The sequence below is a fragment of the Leucoraja erinacea genome, chromosome 33 (assembly GCF_028641065.1).
Source record: "Leucoraja erinacea ecotype New England chromosome 33, Leri_hhj_1, whole genome shotgun sequence".
NCBI classification, from domain to species: domain Eukaryota; kingdom Metazoa; phylum Chordata; class Chondrichthyes; order Rajiformes; family Rajidae; genus Leucoraja; species Leucoraja erinaceus.
The window spans coordinates 15,456,885-15,478,216 of NC_073409.1; the positions used below are offsets into that span (position 1 = coordinate 15,456,885).

General features: G+C 41.9%; 1 protein-coding gene across 3 annotated transcripts in view; it reads left to right on the forward strand.

Annotated features, from left to right (window-relative positions):
- The window catches only part of pias1b (protein inhibitor of activated STAT, 1b), a 118,323-nt gene extending 103,016 nt beyond the window's left edge, over positions 1-15,307 (forward strand). For all 3 annotated transcript variants that reach the window (XM_055661436.1, XM_055661437.1, XM_055661438.1), the window contains 5 exons: positions 3,734-3,864; positions 4,743-4,905; positions 7,197-7,336; positions 9,629-9,666; positions 12,172-15,307. In XM_055661436.1, the coding sequence (XP_055517411.1) occupies positions 3,734-3,864; positions 4,743-4,905; positions 7,197-7,336; positions 9,629-9,666; positions 12,172-12,477 (778 nt within the window). In that variant the 3' untranslated portion in view covers positions 12,478-15,307. The remainder of the gene's footprint in view (positions 1-3,733; positions 3,865-4,742; positions 4,906-7,196; positions 7,337-9,628; positions 9,667-12,171) is intronic.
- Positions 15,308-21,332: the final 6,025 nt, after the last annotated feature.

Consider the following 21,332-nt stretch of genomic DNA (forward strand, 5'->3'; position numbering starts at 1 on the left):
AAAGTGATAAGGAGGTTAAAGCGGGGTTAGCATAGATTTACAAATAGAAAATTGTGTTTGATTTATCTTTTGGATTATTTGAAGATCTGACCAGTGAAGCAGATGTAAAGGAAACAGTGGATGGAGCATGTATAGAGCTTTGGGTGAACAAGGTTAGAGCATGTGGAGGAGAGAGAAATAAACAGGTTATCGAGCAAAGTGGAAATAGATCTTTAATGGGTTGACAGGCTGTGACCAATTAGATTCTGAGGGGATTGTGGTTGGGCCACAGCTATTTGTAATCTATATCAGTCACTTGTATTTCCAAGTTTGCAGCTACTACTAAACTGGGCATGATAGTCAGTATGTAAGTGGGCTTTGGAGGAAATGGTCAAACTGGGTAGGTGGGTGCACACATGGTATATAATGTGGGGAAAAAAGTGAGCACAGCCAGATTGAGCGACTTCAAACAGTATTTGTCAATGCTGAGAGATTGTGTGGGACTGTGTTTCAAGGCCATTGAATGCAAAATGTAGGTACAGTAGGAGATTGGAAAGACAAACGGCATATTAACTTTTATAGCAGGAGGATTTAGTTATAGGAGTAAGGAAATACTACTGTAGTTGCACAGGGCCTCGGTGAGACTGCGATGAGAATATTGCCTGGTTTTTGTTTTCTTTCCTTTGAAAGGATTGAATGGAATGAAACTGTGCACTTGAGGTCAATAGACCAGGGGAATTGAGGGATGTGAATTCAGACTCTCCCCGTTGGATTGGTTGGGGAGCTTGTGTCTCTCAGTGACCCCTAGAGCTATGCCAGCGGGAGATTCGTCTCCTGTTAGGGTCTCCCATGCTGGGCAGGTCGAAGGGTAGAGGCGAGACGAAGAGCGATCCACTGGTCCTCCAGTTTGGAAGTTGAGCACAGGACTAACAACCCTGTCTCGTAAAACACATGTGTTGAAAACAGCAACTGAAGGAATCGACACTACTGGGCGTGATGGACTTACAGGGCTATCAACAGATGCTAGGATGAATGTCAATGGAAGAGAACCAGACAGCATCCCAAGAATAACCCTGCACTGGACACCGGAAGGGAAAAGGAAAAGGGGGAGACCAAAACCCACCTGGCGTCGAACTGTAGAGGAGGAATATAAACAATGGACCTGACCTGGGGTAGTGTCCAGAAGCTAGCCCAGAACGGAAAAGAGTGGAGGACCTTCGTTGCTGCCCTACATGCCAGGAAGCATAATAGGCAGTAAGAAAAGTACGAATAAGAATTCAGACTGAGGAAGGGTCTCAACCCGAAACATCGCCCTTCTCTCCAGAGATGCTGCCTGTCCCGCTGAGTTACTCCAGCACTTTGTGTCCAACTTCGAACCAAGCATACCAAATCTCTATCTACTTGTGTTGCCACTTTCAAGGAGTTATAGACTTGGACTAAAAGATCCCTCTGTGCGTCAGTGCTTTTAAGAGTCTTGCCATTAATTATGTATTTTCCCTTTACAATTGACCTCCCAAAGTGCAACACCTCACACCTATTTGGATAAAACTCCATCTGCCCATTCTCAGTCGATTTGTCTGCTCCAACTTTTATTAAAAAAGTAATCTGAACTAAAATGTTAACTCCTCTCTGCACAGATGCTGCCTGACATGCTGAGTATCTCCAGTATTTTCTGATTTTGAGTTCCAGCATCTGCAGCTTTTTTTACTCTCAGTACAATATAATGATGTCCTCTTTGCTCAATGCTGATGTATGGGGTACCTTGAAGTATCTTTTGTTAGAGTGAATCAATGCAGTTCACACTTAAACTTTAGAAGCACTCTTGAGTATAGGAGAACAGAAGGGAAAATTACACATCAGTATTCAAGCAATAATAAGAAAGAACGTTATTGAAAATTCTAATGTAAAAATAAAATTGTGGAATTGGTATGTGGCAGATAGTTGGCTTACTTAGTTATAGAATTTATTGCTGAACACTGACCTGTTTCAGTTTCCCATCTGTATGGAACTGTTAAGTGTGAGGTTATTTTTAAATCTATGGTTCTTGCTGCACTACAGTTAAAAGAATGGTATTCAAGTTGGAAAAGCTATTGTAATTTTAACCTTGCCCTTTGCACCTTTCTCACAAACGTTTGCTCTTGGTTACTTGCCAGTTTGGCTTGGGATTTGATTCATGAAGTGACTGCAACTCTTGTACGCTGCAACAGTGAAGACTGCCATTGGGATGTTTAATGTTGCAGCAAGGATATTGCAGTGACGTGTCCCTTTGATTATCTTGAATTTCCATTGATATTCAACGAATATCAATCATAAGAGGCCATTATTGATTGTCCCTTTCTTCATTATTGTTTGGCTGATCCTAAAACCACCAAAGTAATATAGCATATTAGATTGGGGTTGAGTCTAATGCATTTTTTTCTAAAGAAAGATGCTTGATTGTAGTAAATGAAAACTAAATTGGCAGGCATGCTGACTACTTTAGTTTTGAGGTTTACATTGAAGGTTGGTGATTATTGAGGAAGCTAAAATGTTGCAGTGCCAAAATTAACAAGCAACATAATGATGACTACAATAATAGCAGCTGAAGGTGGTGGATCCCAGAGTTGTAAAGGACTTAGAGAGAGCATATGAGATGCTTTAACTAAAATCGTATCAAACTATTGAACCAGGATCTATTCATATTCATATTAGACAATTGTAGTCCTTCACCAAGAAAGATGTTTGGGGGGGGGGGGGGGGGGGGGGGGGGGGGGGGGGGGGGGGGGGGGGGGGGGGGGCAATATAGTTTACTGATAACTAACATTTTAGATTTTAGAAAAAATGGAGTTGGGGAACAGAAACATGAATTATTGCATGGCAAAATGGGCTTGAGGGGTTAAGTAGCCAATATTGCAAACTTAGAAATGAAACTGAGACTTTTCTCAACTGTGTGATTTATTTCTGTCCCATATGCGATGATTGGCTGCAACTAGACCGTTGGTTTTTGTATATGTAAACATTAGAAGTACAAGATCAAGTACAGAAAGTGCTTCGCAATTTACAGTTGGCAGAATTAGAGATATGATAGTTTGTAGTTATAAATACTGAAATAGTAATCTGAATTCACGATATAGCAGTGTGTCACATCCAACCATGGCAGCTGTGAAGATTATATTTCGTGCATCTGGAATGAGCAAGTTTCAGTAATGTCGACCTTTATCATAAATGGTTGTGTTGGACAATTGTAAGTTCAATTTAATAGTAAGTAACCAGTATATCCTGCAATAACCGGATTGTCATTAAACATGTCTGATAATTTCCTGTGCTCAACTATCCCGTAATAACTCTCTGAGGCACTCTCTTTAAGGACAATTTAAGTGGAGAGCAAGCAATGTCTTCAGCTATTGCTAGCTTCAGCAATGTCTTGTAAATTAATAATTAATTATTGGGGTGTGTATGGCAATATTAAGCTTGTTGGGTGTTTTTTAGTTAAAATGTATAATTCTGCTTATTAAATTCTTCACATAGCTCATTGAATAAATTGCTCATTGTATAAATGTAGTTAGGTGAGTGATATCAAGACCAAAGGTGGCCCAGCTTGCATTGAACAATTCTTCATTGCAGGTTAAAGTTTAGAAATGGCCATGATCTGGCAAATTCCTAGAAATTCAAATATTGCTAACAGTTGAATAGCTTCGAGATAGTTCCAAACGGTTTAGTAATGATAGTTGGAGGGAATAACTTCATTGATCTGTGAATTATTTTCATAAAACAGATTATTCATGGAAATCCTCAGTTGTTGCACGGACTGCGATGAGATTCAGTTTAAGGAAGATGGGGCGTGGTCACCGATGAGAACGAAGAAAGAAGTTCAGGAAGTGAATTCTTCTTATAATGGAGTGGATGGTACGTACTTTAGGTGAACAAATATGCAAAGTAAATGCAAAGAACAAAGGAGGAGTCTGTGTGTGTGTGTGGGGGGGGGGGGGGATAGACGACAAAGGGGGACCTTGCACGGGATACTTTGTAACATTTGTCAACACCCTTTATGTGGCAGCTATTTGCATACCTTGGGTATGCAAACATAGAATTCCACTGACTTGTCACGTGACAATAAAGGAAATAGAGTATTCATTCATCTCAAGGAGTGAAGTTAAATTATAAAATAATAATTACATTAAATCCTATGCTGGAGAAGGATTCTGTTGTCTAAATCACGTGGGATGATAACTAAAGTGAAAGGCACCCCATCTTACATTCCTGCAGATGAACAAAAACTGCTGTAATAATCACCCAGGAAACAAGCTAAATGTCAAGCCAGCCTTGGATTGAAATGAGACAAAAATGCAAGGGATATTAAAATGCAGAAGATGGAGACAAATTATAGTGAAGCTGACATATAGTGCACTTCACTAGTTTACAGCAATATTTGTGAAACTACACCCCAGAATTAGTGCAAACACAAAAAATAAATGTAATTTCCTGATAAAGATTGTGTTACTCTCTGATTTTCATTGCAGTTTCAAATCCTAGAAGAGTTTGTTATTATTACATGAAATTCAAATAACAATCATATTGTGTTTTGGAAGTTCATTAAATTTTGTTTGAGAGCCAGATTTGTTGATGGAGAAAGTCCACAACGGGAATGAACCTGCCCAGAGATGAAAGCGGCATATATACCAGGAAAAGTGAATATTTATCAAAATCATCGGCGCCTATTTGCTGACAATTAAATATCTTTGTTTCAACAAAAAAAATATGGACTGTTTTCATTTATTTGTTAGGTGCATGTCCAAGCTTATCCGACCAGAGACATTCGTCACATAATAGTAGGAAAGTTGAAGTGATTGATCTGACACTTGACAGTTCATCAGAAGAAGAAGATGATGAGCCACCGGCAAAGAGATACCCAGCAATTTCTTCTCCATCACCGCCCATTAACAAAGGGTAAGCTTTGGGAGGGATCTCAGTCTTGCGATGCTTTTTATATATTTGAGATGAGTTTGTACTTTGGAAAAATAAACTCCATGGCAATTTGAAAGCTGGAAATGCATGCAAAAGAAATATTTTTTCCCTTTTCAAATACGGATTGCTGCTACATACAGTGTTCATTATCCCCCTCCACACAGGGATTCTCTTCAACATGGTTTTATTAGTCTTTCCAAAGCTTAAGGACTTTGTTCTTGTATGCATTTGTCATTCCTATTTAGAGCATCTTGGAACGCTTTACTGTATATATGTCAATTGCAGTCTGCTGTTTCTGTAATTAAAGCGATTGCAGCAAAATTATCGGTGTGTTAAGCTTAACTGCTGATAATTAGGGGTTTTCTTTCTCCACTCAAACTCCAAGGCACTGACATTTGGTGTTAACCATTACTAACTTGATTTTCCTAAAATGTGTCCTTAATTTTCCCTCGTCTCCTCCCAGCAGAGTACTTTGCTGTGACATAACTCCATGCTATCTGTTCAAATTAGTTGTATAAATCCAGGCAATAATTGCATGACGTTTATAAAAGAAGGCTCTTTGATTATTTAAATCTAACTGCAGTGAAAATCTTTAAACATATGCGTATATGTAATGCTGTTTAAATTAAAGATGATCAAACAATCCGGCTGCATCTTTAGTCATCTAATTTAACCTTTGCTAAAAGCACTTGAAAAAGATCAAAAGCTTTCCAAAAGAAGGCTCTAATCAGTTGCATCAGGCGTAAAGATTATACTTGTAGGACAACTTCATAGCCACGACTGAAGCACACACAGTAACAATGTTTTTTTTGTTCCTGGTTTTCAGAAAATAGAATCACACAGCAATACAGTACAGAAATAAGTCCCTCAGCCCATCTTATATGTGCCAACCAAGTTGCTTACTAGTCTAGTCTTATTTGTCTGCTTTCGACCCATATCCCTCAGAACCGTTTCTATCAGTATTTATCCATTGTAAAACTATTGTACCCATCTTTACTACTTCCTCTGGCAGTTCATCCCACATACCCACCACCCGCTGTGTTGGGATAAAGGTTTTACCTTGGGTCCCCTTAACTCTCTCTCCCTCCACCCCCACCTTCACCTTAAATCTATGTGGTCTTCACCACCGTCCTGGCACCTTCTCTGCTAGAACTACCACCCTATTGGTGTTCAGAGGCACCACTGGGTCTTTGACACCATGACCAAGTGACCTCTCGTACACTGACTGGATAGTTGTCAGACTAACTTTCAAGTTTATATAGTTGAACAGAGGTAACTAATTGACTACAGAAAACCAAAGCGTTGATATTAGCTGATATTATATAAATGACTTGGATATAAATGTAAATGAACTGGAGAGTAAATTTGCTGACAACATTAAAATTGGAGGAGTTGCAGACAGTGAGGAAGTCTGTCAGAAGATACAGTGGGATATCGATCAGCTGCAGAAGTGGACAGAGAAGCGGTAAATGGAGTTTAACCCAAACAAGGGCAAGGTGGCGCACTTTGAGGTTGAATGTAAGGGGAAACTGCACAGCCAATGGCAAGACCCTTAACACCTTGATGTGCAGAGGGATCTTTGAGTTCCAAGTTCATAACTCACAGCACAAGGAGATAGGGTGATATAGAAGGCAATTGGTATGTTTGCCTTCATTGCTAGGGGCATTGAATATAAGATTATGATGCAGTCCATAGGGTTTTGTTCTGGCTGCATTTGGAGTATTGCCTGCAGTTCTGGTATCCCATTAGATGTGGAGAGGCTGCAGAGGTGCTTTACCAGAATGCTGCCTGGATTAGATGGTTTCATCTGCAGTTTTGGATTGTTTTCTCTGGAGATTGAGGGTAAACGATAGAAGTATATAAAATTATGAGGCCAGAACCCTTTTCCACATGATGGAAATGTCCAACACTAGAGGATATAGCTATCAGGTGGGAGGGGGAAAGTTTAATGGAGATGTGCAGAGCAAGTTTTTTTTTTTTTTTTACATTGTGGTGGCCTGGAACACATTGCCTGGGGTGGTTGTGGAGGCAGATATGAGAGTGGCGTCTAAAAAGCTTTTAGCTAGGCACATGGAAGTGCAGGGAATAGTGGGATTTGGATCGTGTACAGGCAGATGAGATCAGTTTAACATGGAATCATATTCGCCACAAACATTGTGGGCTAAAGGTCCCGTTCCTGTACTATTCAGTGTTTGTTATTTAACCTATTTCATCAGTCTTGTTTCTGGTCTTTTGTATAAATTGACCTTGATTTTCGGCTTTCTTTCATGTAGGGTTTTAAATCTGCACCATCAGACATCACCAGTCACGAGAACTCCCAGCATACCTACTCTGGACACAAACTTTATTTCTGCTCCTTTTCAAGACTACCGTCATTCTTACCATTTACCAACGCTGCCGTATGAATTACAAGGTAAGCTGCTTGTAGCAAGGTGTGATTGTTGTTGAACAAATTAACAGCATTTAATGAAAAATCAATAATGGAATGAATGTCTGCTCAGAAAGTGCTCCATTTTATTGACGTCTCTGTGCAACTTAAATTTTTATTTTCATTGAAGCCAACAAAGGAACAAAATCATTTTTGTTTGAATGTTGGTGTGATTCTTTGAAATATTTTGTTTTAAGTCATAAAATGTAGGTGTCCGATGTTCCATTCGGTTCTCATTTCTCCCTCCCCTAAAGCCATTAACAATTTAGCTCACTTAAGTAGTTCTCAGTGGCTGCCTTACCTCACTCTCAGTGCATCATTAGGTGTTGGAAAACTGTTTGACTTCTTCATAAGCTTGGCACAATCATTAGTCATATGGACATTCACCTATGACTATGGCCTGCACCCCAAAAATGACCCAATCCCTTTCTCAGATGGTGTATTGTAAACCAACACCATATTTAGTTTAGTTTAGAGATACAGCACGGAAACGGGCCCTTCGACCCACCAAGTCCGCACCAACCTGTGATCCCCGGACACCAACGCCATCCTATAATTTTACAATTATATCAAGCCAATTAACCTCAAACATGTACGTCTCTGGAGTGTGGGAGGAAACCGGAGCTTACCAGAGAAAACCCACGCAGGTCATGGGGAGAAGGTACAAACTCTACAGATAAGCAACCATAGTCAGGATCGAACCCGGGTCTCCGGCGCGGTAAGTTAGCAACTCTACCGCTGTGCTGCCCATGCCAACAATATATTGTGTATATTGTTACTGATACATAGAACAGTACAGCACGAGCAGGCTGTTCGGCCCAGTAATGTCTGCTGAAAATGATGCATCTCTTATCTACCTACACATAACCCATATCCCTCTATTCCCTGCATATCCATCGTCCTATCCAAAAGTTTCTTAAATGCCCAAACAACGTATCTGCCTCAACCACACTCCTAGCAGTGCAGCCAGGTACTCGACATCCTCTGTAATAAAACTTGCCCCACACATCATCTTTAAACTTAGCTCCTCTCACCTTAAAGCTATGCCCAGGAGCTGAAAAGACTGCAAAAAGTAGTAAACAATGCCCAGTCCATCATCTGCTCTGACCTACCTACCATCGAGGGGATTTATCGCAGTCGCTGCCTCAAAGGCCTACAGCATCATCAAGGACCCACACCATCCTGGCCACACACTCATCTCCCCGCTACCTTCAGGTAGAAGGTACAGGAGCCTGAAGACTGCAATGTCCAGGTTCAGGAATAGCTACTTCCCCACAGCCATCAGGCTATTAAACTCAACTCAAACAAAACTCTGAACATTAATAGCCCATTATCTGTTTATTTGCACTTTATCTGTTTATTTATTCATGTGTGTATATATTTATATAATGGTATATGGCCACACTGATCTGTTCTGTACTATATTCTGTTGTGCTGAAGCAAAGCATGAATTTCATTGTCCTATCTGGGACATGACAATAAGCTCTCTTGAATTTTGCCCTCCAGTATATATTTTTTCCATCCTGGGAAAAAGGTTCTGATTGTCTACCCTATCTATGCCTCTCATAATGCTATTTACCTCTATCAAGTCTCCCTGCAAACTGGCATACCAGAGAAAACAGTCCACATCTATCCAACCTCGCCTTGTAGTTAATACCCCAGAATCCAGAAATCGTTATGGTAAACATCCAAAGACTTTGCATCCTTCCTGTAATAGGGCGACCAGACCCTCAGGCAATACTCCAAATGTGGCCTAGCCAAAGTCCTATCAATCTGCATCAAGTTACATAAATGCTAAACATTGTAATTTTCAAACTACTTAGTAAATAACTTTTTTTAATTTTCCAATATGGTTTTTGTTCTCTCACTTCAATTGAAATTGTTAACCTGCTCCAAATTTTGTTGCCAAAAACCATCTCGTGATCTCTGATCCCTAACCAGTCTGAAGAAGGGTCTCGACCCGAAACATCACCCTTTCCTTCACTCCAGAGATGCTGACTGTCCCACTGAGTTACTCCTGTTTGTGTCTATCTTCAGTTTAAACCAGCAACTGCAGTTCCTTCCTACTCATAATCCCAGTAACAAGAGCACAGTAAACATGTGGCTGTGTTTTGTGGGTTGCTCTCTTGCAATTGGACCTGAACAGCGTAGTTACTTGATCATGTTCTCTGATTAATGGTGATGGCGTTTGAATACCAATGAAACCTGGTGTCCACAATTCTTCAAGTTTGTGCACATTTGACATGTTTTTTCTAATATTTTCCTTTCTTTGAACAGGTTTAGATCTATTTCCCTTCCTGCAAGGGGACAATCAGGTATGTAACATGCCAATACGCACTTTTGCCATTGAAACCTTATTTTAATCATAAATTGATCAATGATTTCTCATTGGCTTCAGCAGATTTTGATTTGTTTAAGTTTATCGTAGACATTTTATTAATGAGAAATTTTATAAGGACATCTCAGGATAAGGGGGAAGTCTTTTAGGACCGAGATGAGAAAAACATTTTTCACACAGAGAGTGGCGAATCTGTGGAATTCTCTGCCACAGAAGGTAGTTGAGGCCAGTTCATTGGCTATATTTAATAGGGTTAGATGTGGCCCTTGTGGCGGTGCAGGCTCGAAGGGCTGAATAGCCTACTCCTGGCACCTATTTTCTATGTTTCTATGTATAAATCTAGGCACTTCCATATGCAGCCCAACATTTCAAAACAAGTTAGATTTAAATAATATTGCACTATGTTTGAAGTATGTAGAAACAAAAGTTGATTAGGAGACCTGACTAATCTGGAGAACATGGATAGCTGGTGTTTCGGGTCGAGAGACTGATGAAGGGTCTGGCCTGAAATGTCACCTATCCATATTCTACAGATACTGCCTGACCTGCTGAGTTACTCCTGCATTTTGTGTCTCTTTGTGAGATGCTGCCTTAAAGCAGCAGCTCTTCTGGGGGAGGTTCTCCCCTAATGCTGTTCGGGAGGGAGTTGATTATGTAGACCCTCTGGTAGAGGATGAAAAATTAGTTTAGTTTAGAGATACAGCGTGGAAAGGGGCCATTCTGTCCACCGAGTCCACGGTGACCGATGATTACTCGTTCTATCCGACACACAAGGGACAATTTACAGAAGCCAATTAACTTACAAACCTGCGCGTCTTTGAAGTGTGGGAGGAAACCAGACCCACGTGGACACGGGGAGAACGTACAAACTTTGTACAGACCATAGTCAGGATCGAATCTGGGTCTCTGGCACTGCTAGGCTGCAACTCCATTGCTGCGCCACCATGCTGGGGTTTGGGAATTACTTTTGGCATATGGTTGCTGAGTGACGGGAATGCATTTTGTAGATTGTACCACATATGGATGGTAGAAAAGCCTTGAAGTGTCAGGAATCTGGTTACTGGATACCCAACCGCCAACCTGCACTTGTAGCCACAGTATGAAGCTATCGAACCCCAGGTTATAGGTAATGATAATTGCAGGGATAGGTAATCCCTGCACTTCCGTAATGATAATTGAACATTGAGGTTAGATGACAGACTTTAGAGATGGTTATTTCTGGCTCTTTTATATCACAGTTATTATTTGCCTCGTCTCAAAGCATGCCTACATATTGCCTGGGGTCATGCATGCAGGCATGGATGGGGTTTTTTAGTTTAGCTGATTGTCACGTCTACTGAGATATAGTGAAAAACATTTTTGTTGTGTGTTATCCAGTCAGTGCTAAGACTATACATGGTTACAATCAAGATGTCCACAGTGTACTGCCACTGGATAAAGATATTCACGTTTAGTGCAAGATAAAGTTCAATTAAAGATAGTCCATGGGTCTCCAATGAGGTAGATGGGAGGTCAGGACCACTGTCTTGTTGTTTATGGGATGGTTCAGTTGCCTGATAACAGCTGGGCCAAACTGTCCCTGCATTTGGAGGTGTGTGTTTTCACACTTCTTGCATGATGGGGGAGGGGAGAAGAGGGAATGACCAGGGCTTCATTGCTGAGGATTTGTGTATAGAATCTAATGTGGTCTCATGACCAATTGTGAATTGATGTATAGAGGGTTTATTGATTGGGGGCTGATGATGGTCAGCCCTGTGAAGCATGTCTGAGAAACTCCTTCAGCAGTCTCCAGGGCTGTAATGGTTGGCTCCGATGACCACAACCATCTTCCTTTTCTTTCACTGATCAGATCCCCTTCAAAATCTCTCTGGGTCACTCATGTGGATGACCACTGTCCTAAATCTGGCTGGCATGGACACTCAATTGAAACGGGATCTCCCTTGGTATCTATCAGTGGCTCAGTACATAGTGTACTGAAATAACCGGTTTAGACTAGTGTAAAATAGACTAGTGCATGGAGCTTGGGTGGCCTAAGGCAAACTAGTGCTGATTCACAGTAGTGTGTCCAAATATTGAATTCCGGGTTCAGCCTACATCACTAAAAACCGCCTCCAGCGATATTAAGAAAATGATGATAGCCGACGTCACTTATCCTGAGAGGTCAATGAGGTTTGAAGAACACTTGTAAATCCACAGTGAAATAATCGTAAACATTTGCAGAGCAAAATTGAAAGCCAATCTGCAGCAGATGCGAGTTTCATTTTAAGTCAAATAACTGGTTCATTAATCTTTTGGATGCGTTAAAGATATTTAATCAGCTTCATTTAACAAAGCTGCCTTTTTATGCAGATGTCAAAATTATGTCAATATTTTGAATAGTTTTGCATGTTAATTAATTGGGGCGAGTCAGATGACCGAGTAAATGAATCAACCGATTGTCTGAAATTAATGTTCCATCCTTGTTTTCTTGCCTCCACTGCAGCATTACAGCACCTCCCTCCTTGCCGCCGCAGCTGCAGCAGCAAGCGCTTCAGAGGATCAGGACCTCATTCACTCCTCGCTCAATCGATTCTTTCCGTACAGCTCTTCGCAAATGTTCCTGGAACAACCAAACTCGGCGCCTGTCAACACGCTGGCGGTGACCAACGGCAGCAGCAGCGGGAGCAACAGCAGCCTCGTCTCCTCCAGCAGCTTGCGGGAAAATCTCGGACATCCCGGGGCGACCCGGAGCGGTGTGGAAAATGGCACCATTTTTGGCACCATACCAGATGTTATTTCATTGGACTGACATTTGAAATAATGGCTAACTTTTTTTGTGGTGGGTCTGGGAGGGGAAAATAAAGAAGGAAAAAGTCTGGTTTGTTTCACCTTTTAAAATAAATTTAGAAGTGTAGAGGCCCTTTTTTTAAATAAACAAAAAAAAATTTAAAAAAGACACCATGTACAGAGAACAAAATACTATATTTTCAGTTAACTTTTGTATATAAATTCAAGACTGTCTGTCTTTTAAGGTTATTTCAGTTTACTTTGTGAAAGCAGAGTTTTTACGATGTATTTGTCTGTTTCGTGATATTCCTTTTTGTATTGTTCGATGGCATTACTTCCACAGTTGACATTATTTGACTTAGAAAATTTTCATTGTACTTCACTGTAGAATATTTCTTTTGGAAAGAACTGAAATGTCAATGATTGACAACGATATTTTCCTTTTTTGTGCAAATAATTTTATTATTCTTTAAGTTATGTAAAGTATCTTGACTGTTCCTCATATCATTCCCTCTGCGTTTGCAGGAAGTAGCTTTGGGGAATGCTCAATACCGTACAGTTTTTCACCTTTGGGGAGGGTGGTGGTGAAGTTTGTGGACGACCCCTTCACAAATTCCACATCTTCCGTTTTATAAAGTAGCATTTTTCAAGCATTAAGGAATTGTAATAAGGGAGAAAATGTATCCTTTTGTTGAACCTCTTATTTTCCTGTTTCCCTGAAAAGCTCTAACTGTAGAATGCCTCCAGTTTGTATACCTGTTATTTTTCTCTTTTAAAAAAAAAAACCTCATTTCATACACGTGCACTGTTTGCTCACTGGGCATTGTCATTGTCATTTACAGCCAGCTTGCTAAGAAAATGCCAGGTTGGGTGTGGAATTTATCCCTGTATTTCAAGTGCCCTGTTTGGCAAAGCACCAGTTTCCACTGCATGTTCCCAGTTGAAACGGGGGTGCCAGAATTTGGGTACTTTTGGTGTACTGATACATCGCCCCAACTAACCACACTGCCACTCATGTGACCCTCAGCTTTGTTTTCATTCACGTTTCTTTAGTCTGTTGCTTGTTCAGTGCATTATGATCTTTGCCATGCGTGGAAGCAACCAACCAAATTGTCCCCCCCCTCTCAATGAATGGTCCATATTCTCTGTTTGGAGTGTGACTGTCTCTCAGATCCTTGAAACAAACAGAATTCTCAAACAAATAGTTGGTGTGTGCACACAGTCTAGTGTACTAAAGAAAGTAAATATTTTTCACAGCCTTCACCTGTTTTGCTGTTATATGTTGGTCCACAAGTTCAATTCCAAGTGCACTGGGAGGTTTTATGCAGTTGTTCCACTAGTTTGAAAGTAATGTTTGAAAGATGGTGAAATCTACCCAGTGCTAATTTGACCCATGAACTTCAAAAATATCGCATTCTGAATTTCCTGTCTGCCCTATCAACTGATCTCAACCTGGCGTTGTGGGCAGTTATAGTTGGGCAGAGCATCTCATGAAGTCTTCTTCTTTCGTGTCCATCTTCCATGTTTCAAATGTTGAAATCGCTGTCATCGTCCGTCATGAAAAGGACACAAGCTTCCGGCGACAATCAGTGGGAGCCATCACTTGTTGCAATAGATGATGGTGTTAGTAGAATTAGCTCAGGATACTTCCAGTTCCCAGCCCCGCGACATGGACGCTTCTGCTATGGGTCCATCTCATGAAGTGAAAGGGACACTATTGTTGGTGTTGCTCGTCCTGATGAAAGTCCATTAACCTGTATGTGAAGTGGACAAGTCAGGATTACGTTCGTTTACAACATCTTACTTCCACTCACCCCTATATCCAACAACCTGCAGCCTATTCAAAAGAAGATCTAGGAAAGACTGGTGGCCACTGGAAGGTGATGAGCTTTGTGCAATCATATAACAGCAAGTGGGAGAGCAAGGATGGTATAGAACAAGCTATAACCAAAAGGAGTAAACGTTGGGTAATGAAAGAATTCCAGAAAACTTTGCAGAGAATAGCAGCAATTGGCCTATCTCAGCTGTTTTTTTTGCAAAATCTTCAGATTATAAAATTGCAAATCTTCAGGTTTTCAGCATCTGCTCCCTTGTCCTCGGACTACTTGTTTTACAACTCATTGAAAATTATAGTGTTTGGGGGGGGGGGGGGGGGGGGGAATTGACTGGTTTATTGAAAGTAGGTCACTAAATGGCATGGGGCTCACTAGCCGCTGGGGAGATGTTTCAAGCTTTCATCGGGATTTTGTCCGCCGTATTTTCCATGTGTTGTGAACCCCGTTTTCAAATAGGGTTGAATTGAGGCATTCATTGGAAATCAATACTTGGATTTGAGTGGTGCTTGTGTCAATGGCAGAGTTATCTATGTCTGAACACAGCTGGATCTTTCAGACTATTGGTTGCATTTTGACAAGTGAAGAGAATTTTAAAGAGTAAGCCTGGCTTGTACACATTGCTCACCTACTGTTTGGTATGGTAGGTTGTTCTAGAATTTGCAGTATTGAGAGTCTATTTCATTTGCACAAAGTGTCATTGTAAACCAGATTCTCCAAGCATGGAAACTCCGCTCTTCTGCAAATTTGTAAATTCTGTTCATCACTTCTTTGAGGGTGTCAAAGATAATTCTGATACTTTTACTGCCTTAAATCTTTCAGAGTGCTGGCTTCTGCGACCGCATGCCAAACCAGAGAAATGGCTTTTTAAAAAATAATTGAGTATAGTAGACCAGTGTCAGTTTGTATAAAGTACCACGTGAAAATATTTATTTCATGCATTGGAAAAGAATTGTTTACTTAATGAATGTTACCTGTTAATGTAGAGATCTTTTAGATGTAATAAAGCAGCAGAAAGTTCCCAGTAGTGGAGTTGGCTCGTTTCCTTTCCAACCTCCTTGTTTTGCTCTTATTCTCAAGCTCCATCAAAAACATCTTGAACCAGTTAATGATTCCTGGAATCTTATGCCGAGGGAGAAGACCACTAGGAGAAAATAGGTGATTTAAGGTTATCTTACATATCCTTTGCTATTTGTCCTTAAGTATTTAAGAACAAAACTAGTGATGTCACTGGTAGTGTTGATAGGCCCCAGCTAATAGGCTTTGCAGAAACTGGAAAGGAAGTTGACTCATCTTGGCTTGATAACAGTAAGGTTTATTAACATGTGGTTTTCTTTGCATGAAGTGAGCCGAAACCCTCATGTTTTTGGATTTCTGATTGGCCTTAAATGAAGTTGTAAAATGGAAAACATCAACAATTAGTAGAATTATCTGTGTGGCTTTAGTCACTGGGGAAATGCATTGATGTGATTCCTTATGCCTTCTGTTGCTATCGGGCACAATTATAGTTATATCCAGCCTTATTATACTCTTCATGTATTGTTTCTCCAATCACATAATGCATATTTTACATGACAAGATTTCATTTTAAATCATGCTAAGCTTCCCACTTTATTTGAGTTGGAAAGCCTGGTGATTTCGTCAGTGTGATCAAGGTTTTGATCAGGGTATTAAGGTGTAATCCTTGTGCACTAATCTTCTAGACTTGGATATTGCCTCTTTTATTGATGACAGATTGTCAAATTATGAAATGAGAGGCATGCAAGAGGCACATAGATATGCAAGCAATGGAGGGATATGGATTACATGCAAGCAGAGGAGATGAGTTGAACTTGGCAGCATGTTCACACAGACATTGTGGGCTGAAGAGCCTGCTGTGCTGATCGATGTTCTATGAGTCTTTGTCAATCGCACCTTGTAATTAAGTAAACCAAAGGAAGTGTGAGTTGATGGACTCGAGGAAGTGGAATATTGGTCTTCTAACCTTTACTGGATTGTGTGGTTTGCCTTAAATTTGTTTTGCCAGGTAAGGGATTAGAAGAATCTCCAACCAATTCAATAATTTGTTTAAAGTTGTGATAATACTTTGAGGAAATGATCATCCCAAGTTATCATGGTGTCTAGGGCGTAGAGGAATTGTTCGACAGAGCCAGGCCTTGCAGAGGTAGCTGGGGAAAACACTTGCTCACACAGTGGGAGGAAGTTGGACACAGTTTCACAAATGTTTTCTCGTTGGATCAGTTGTTAATTTGACTTGCAATTGATTTTTGGGTGGGGGGGGAGGGAGTTATTGAGGGGTTTGACACAAAGGGTCGATAGCCTTACAGGTAAAAGCAGCTAAAAGCATGTTCTTGAACGTGGTTTGTAATGTTTTAACTGCAGTTAGACTTACATGCAATATGCAAATGTGATGCACACTCGGAGGCAAGTGTTCCAAGCCATTATTGAATAGAGTAAATGCTCACCGTTTTCCCCAGAGTTGATTCTAAAACAAGATGGCATTAGCTTAAGATGAGAGCTTTACAAGGAGCCTCCGGCAACCTTTTCACTCGGAGGGTAGTCCATATCTAGAAGGAGTTGCCAGATTCAATTATGATTTTAAAAAGGTAACAAAGGTTTGGAGGGCTGTGGGCCAAAATGCACACAAGTGGGACTAGCCCAGTATGCCAGCTTGGTTGACATGGACAAGGTGGACCTAAGGCTTGGTTCTGTGTTGTATATATCTGCGACTCTATAATCTAATCTTCCAGGCTGGCTTGCCATTGTGGACTTTACCAAAGCCTTTCTAAAGGCTATGTTGACTTGGTCTACCTTATTCCCCAGGTCAATTGTGTTTGTCACCTGTTCAAAAAGTCGAGGTAAGATTATCTCTTGCAGAAAATATTTGAATACAGGAAACTAGCAAGATAATCCTCGGATTCATCAACAACCCCACGTCTACATGGCATGATCCCGTTTACAGGAAATGGTTTTCGGTCATTGAAGGAATGTTGGTTGAAACAATATACAGCATAAAGCCTGGCAATTCAGCCCAATTGACCCAGTACCGATGTTCATGCTTCATGTGAGCCTTCTGTCAACATGTTAGTCTTCATGTCCTTCAAATCCCGGCTCCCTGTGTTTATCCAGCTTTCTGGATATCATGATCATCCTCCCAACCATTCCCATTACTTTCTGTCTGAGGGCGTTTCTCCTGAATTCCACGCTGCTGGATTTAATTGTGATTGTGTAATTGCATAATAGCAAGAGTTGCTTAAAAGTTCAGATGCTTGTTGTTCAACCTTTTAACTAAATTGCAGCTTTGCGTACGGTTTACCATGATACCTTACCTAAAAGGTGGTGGCTTTGAGAATTCGGTGCACTCTCAGCGGTCCCCAAGTGCTGCTGTCAGCCATAGTTTTGCACTAGCAATGGTTACTTTATGAGATGGGGATCAGGAGTAACGGCATTCCAGGCAATGGTCTCATCGACCACCTTAAACCCCATTAAACCAACCGTGAGGGGTTGTCTCAAGAAGAAGAATGATTGCCCAACCCTTTTGAGAACAGATCTCTATATTTATGATCAGTAGAAAGGTCAAAGTGATCAGTCTGAGTTGCAACTGCTGTCGTTCAGCAAGGTTCCTGGCAGGAGGTGAGACTGGCATTAATAGCAAGGGAAGAGGAGCCTCTGATGGATCTGTGCAACGCAGCTGGTACATCTCACAGCAGTCTATTGCAGAGGCCCCAGCGCTGTGTGCATGCAAACATTCAGTGCTTAAAATAGCTGACTCCTGCCTTCTGGTCCCTCGTCTATTTTTAGAGCAGGAGAAAGAACATCTCATCCTTTGCTCCACCCAATGGCCTGCTTCTTATGCAGGATGTTGGGACAAAGACAGGACTGCCACCTTTTGCCATCTCACGGAAGCACAGAATAGGAGTGGTCAAATTCTCCAGTCTTTTGCTGATTATTTTTGATTTAATTCGCATTGGGGTGAATTAATTTTGGCTCGGAACTGGGAAAGAGTGAAAGCAAGTTAGTTTTTAGTTGTAGTGGGTGGAGGTAACCGAGTGGGACAAAGGGAATCTCTGAGAGGGAGAGGCCAGGGTTGCCATGGTGATAAGCTGTCGATGCCATTAAACTGAAGAAGTTAGCTGGCTCTCAACCTGATAACGTCATCAATAGTTTATCACCACAGCAACCTTTTCCTACTCCCATCAGAGATGCCCTTTATCCCATTCAACCTCCCCCGCCCGCTGTAATTGAAAGCTAACTTGTTTTCTCTCCCAGTTCTGTCCAAGGACCTGCAGCCTGAAACATTCCCACGTGTACAAAACCACGAGAGGAATAGATCGGGTGGACGCGCGGAATCTCTTGTCCCCAGTCGGGGAATCGAGAACCAGAGGGCATAGGTTTAAGGTGAAGGGGGAAAGATTTTATAGGAATCTGAGGGGAACTCTCTGCCACAGAGGGTAGTTGAAGCCAGTTCATTGGCTATATTTAAGAGGGAGTTAGATGTGGCCCTTGTGGCTAAGGGGATCAGGGGGTATGGAGAGAAGGCAGGTACGGGATACTGAGTTGGACCAGCCATGATCATATTGAATGGCGGTGCAGGCTCGAAGGGCCGAATGGCCTACTCCTGCACCTAATTTCTATGTTTCTAACCTTTCCCACACAAAGGGTAGTGGATGTGTGGAACGAGCTGCCGGAGGAGGTAGTTGAGGCAGGTGCTATCGCAAGGCTTCAGAAGCTATTAGACAGGTACATGGATAGGATAGGTTTTATGGGCCAAATGCAGGCATGTGGGACTAGCGTAGTGGGACATGTTGGTCGGTGTTGGCAAGTTGAGCCGAAAGGCCTGTTTGCACAGTATGACACTGCCTCACCCGCTCAATAATGAAGCATTACCGGCATCTGCAATTTTTGTTTTTGATTTACGAACATAACCTCAGTGCCTTGGTAATTTGTATGCACCCATAACAAATTCAAAGCAACTTCCTCGCCAACGTGCCCATGACATCTTAAAGGAAGTTGTGCTTTTGCCAATAATTATGAAGGCGTTGGCTTTAAAATACAGAAGATGCTGGAAATGCTTTTGGGGTCTGGATTCTTTAAACCCAAGTAACAACTCTCGGTTGCTAAGCATCCTCTGCAAGCGGACGGCAAACTGACTAACATTCCCATAACCCCATCGTGACTTCTCCATACGTTGTGACTCCCAGAGGAATATTCTGCACTGTATATAGGGCTACAATGTGACCGATCGTTAGAGAGAGGTCTCATGAAAATCAATGTGATATGACTGGATCATTAGTAATTGGTTGAAGAATAAATGTTGGAAAGATATAAAGGATACATTCCCCATTTTTCAAATTAGATCTGTGATTTTCCATTCAAGCTGGGAGCCCTGAGGCATTCTCAAGACAGCCTTTCAGCTCAAGTAAGGCTTAATTCAGAAGTGAATGAATCTTCCATTGAGCCAACATCAACTTCCTGACTTGCTCTGTTTTCCTCTGGAAGTTGGATGCAGATGAGTCGAGCACATTGCACTGGCAGTGCTGACTGACTGGCTGTGGAGCAAATCCAGGCGGAGGAATCTGATGTGCGACTCGAACCATTGTTTGCCTTGGGCGGGACTGTGCAGGGTTGGCCTGTTGGCACGGGGACCAGTTGGGCCCCTCGGCTGTCAGGCAGACGCGACTGCTTCTTCAGGATGTGAACTCAGACCGTGGGAGAGATCAAAAGTATTTCTTAGAGAGAAAACCGCAACCCTGTGGCTGGGATGTTGCCCAGTTTGTCTTGGCTCTGCAGGTGAATGGATCTGTCAATTAATTACATTGAGCATTGAAACCACTCCGCAGAGCTGACTCAGAATGGTCGCTGCCCTCTTGCCTCCCTCCTCCACAAAGCAGCTGGTTCTAGCGTCAGCCCTCAAGGCAAATGGGCCATGCTGGAGAGGTAGTGAACATCTGGTGGAACTGTGTCGGTACAGTTGAGCTCAGTTCAGAGATACAGCGTGGGGGTCACTGAGTCCACGCCATTGAGTGATCACCCGTACACTAGTTCTATCCTGCACACGAGAAATAACTTACAGAAGCCAATTAACCTACAAATCTGTACATCACAGAATGTCGGTGGAACCCAGAGCACCCGGAGAAAACCCGCGCAGTCACGGGGAGAATGTGCAAACTCCGTACAGACAGCACCCTTAGTCAGGATCGAACCCGGGTCCCCGGCGCTGCAAAGGGCCTGTCCCACTTTCACGACCTAATTCACGACCTATTTTGCTCATGGACATTTTTCATCGGGCTAGAAAAACACCCCGACCTACTTGATGCCACGAGTACCTACGACTAGCATCACGACCTACCTACAATCTCCTACGACCTCGTGATGACCATGCTACAAGTATGAGTCGAGGGCAAACTCGGCAGAGGTCATGAATTAGTTTGTGAAAGTGCGACAGGCTGCACTGTGCCGCTCTTCCTGCGAGTGTAGAGTGGCAGAGACCCAGCACAGTTTATGCTCATGTGTGGTGTTACAACAATGCCTTCAGCTGCTTGGTCCCTCCTGACAATTCCCCTACAACCCTCTACCTCTCCCCCTTTATAGCTCAACTTAAAACTCATATCAAAGTAGAAGCAAGGAACTGCAGATGCTGGTTTACAAAAAAAGACACAAAGTGCTGGAGTACTCAGCGGGTCAGGCAGCAACTCTGGTTGAACAAGGATGGATGACATTTTGGATTGGGATACTCCTTCAGGTACTGAAACCACCTATCCATATTCTCCAAAGACACTATCTGACCCGCTAAGTTATTCCAACGGGTAAACACAAAGTGCAGGAGCAACTGAGTGGTTCAGGCAGCATCTCCGAACCTGGATGGTCAGATCCCTTCTTCAGACGTTATTCTGACTTTTTCTGGAACTGGGTATCTTTAGCTAAGATTTTGGTTCCATCTTTGTGCCTTTGTAACCCAGTCCATAGATGTTCCATTTAGCATCCCAGAGATATTGTATAGCATACACAGTGTCAACATCAGGATCTGATGGAAGGTTTCCCAAGT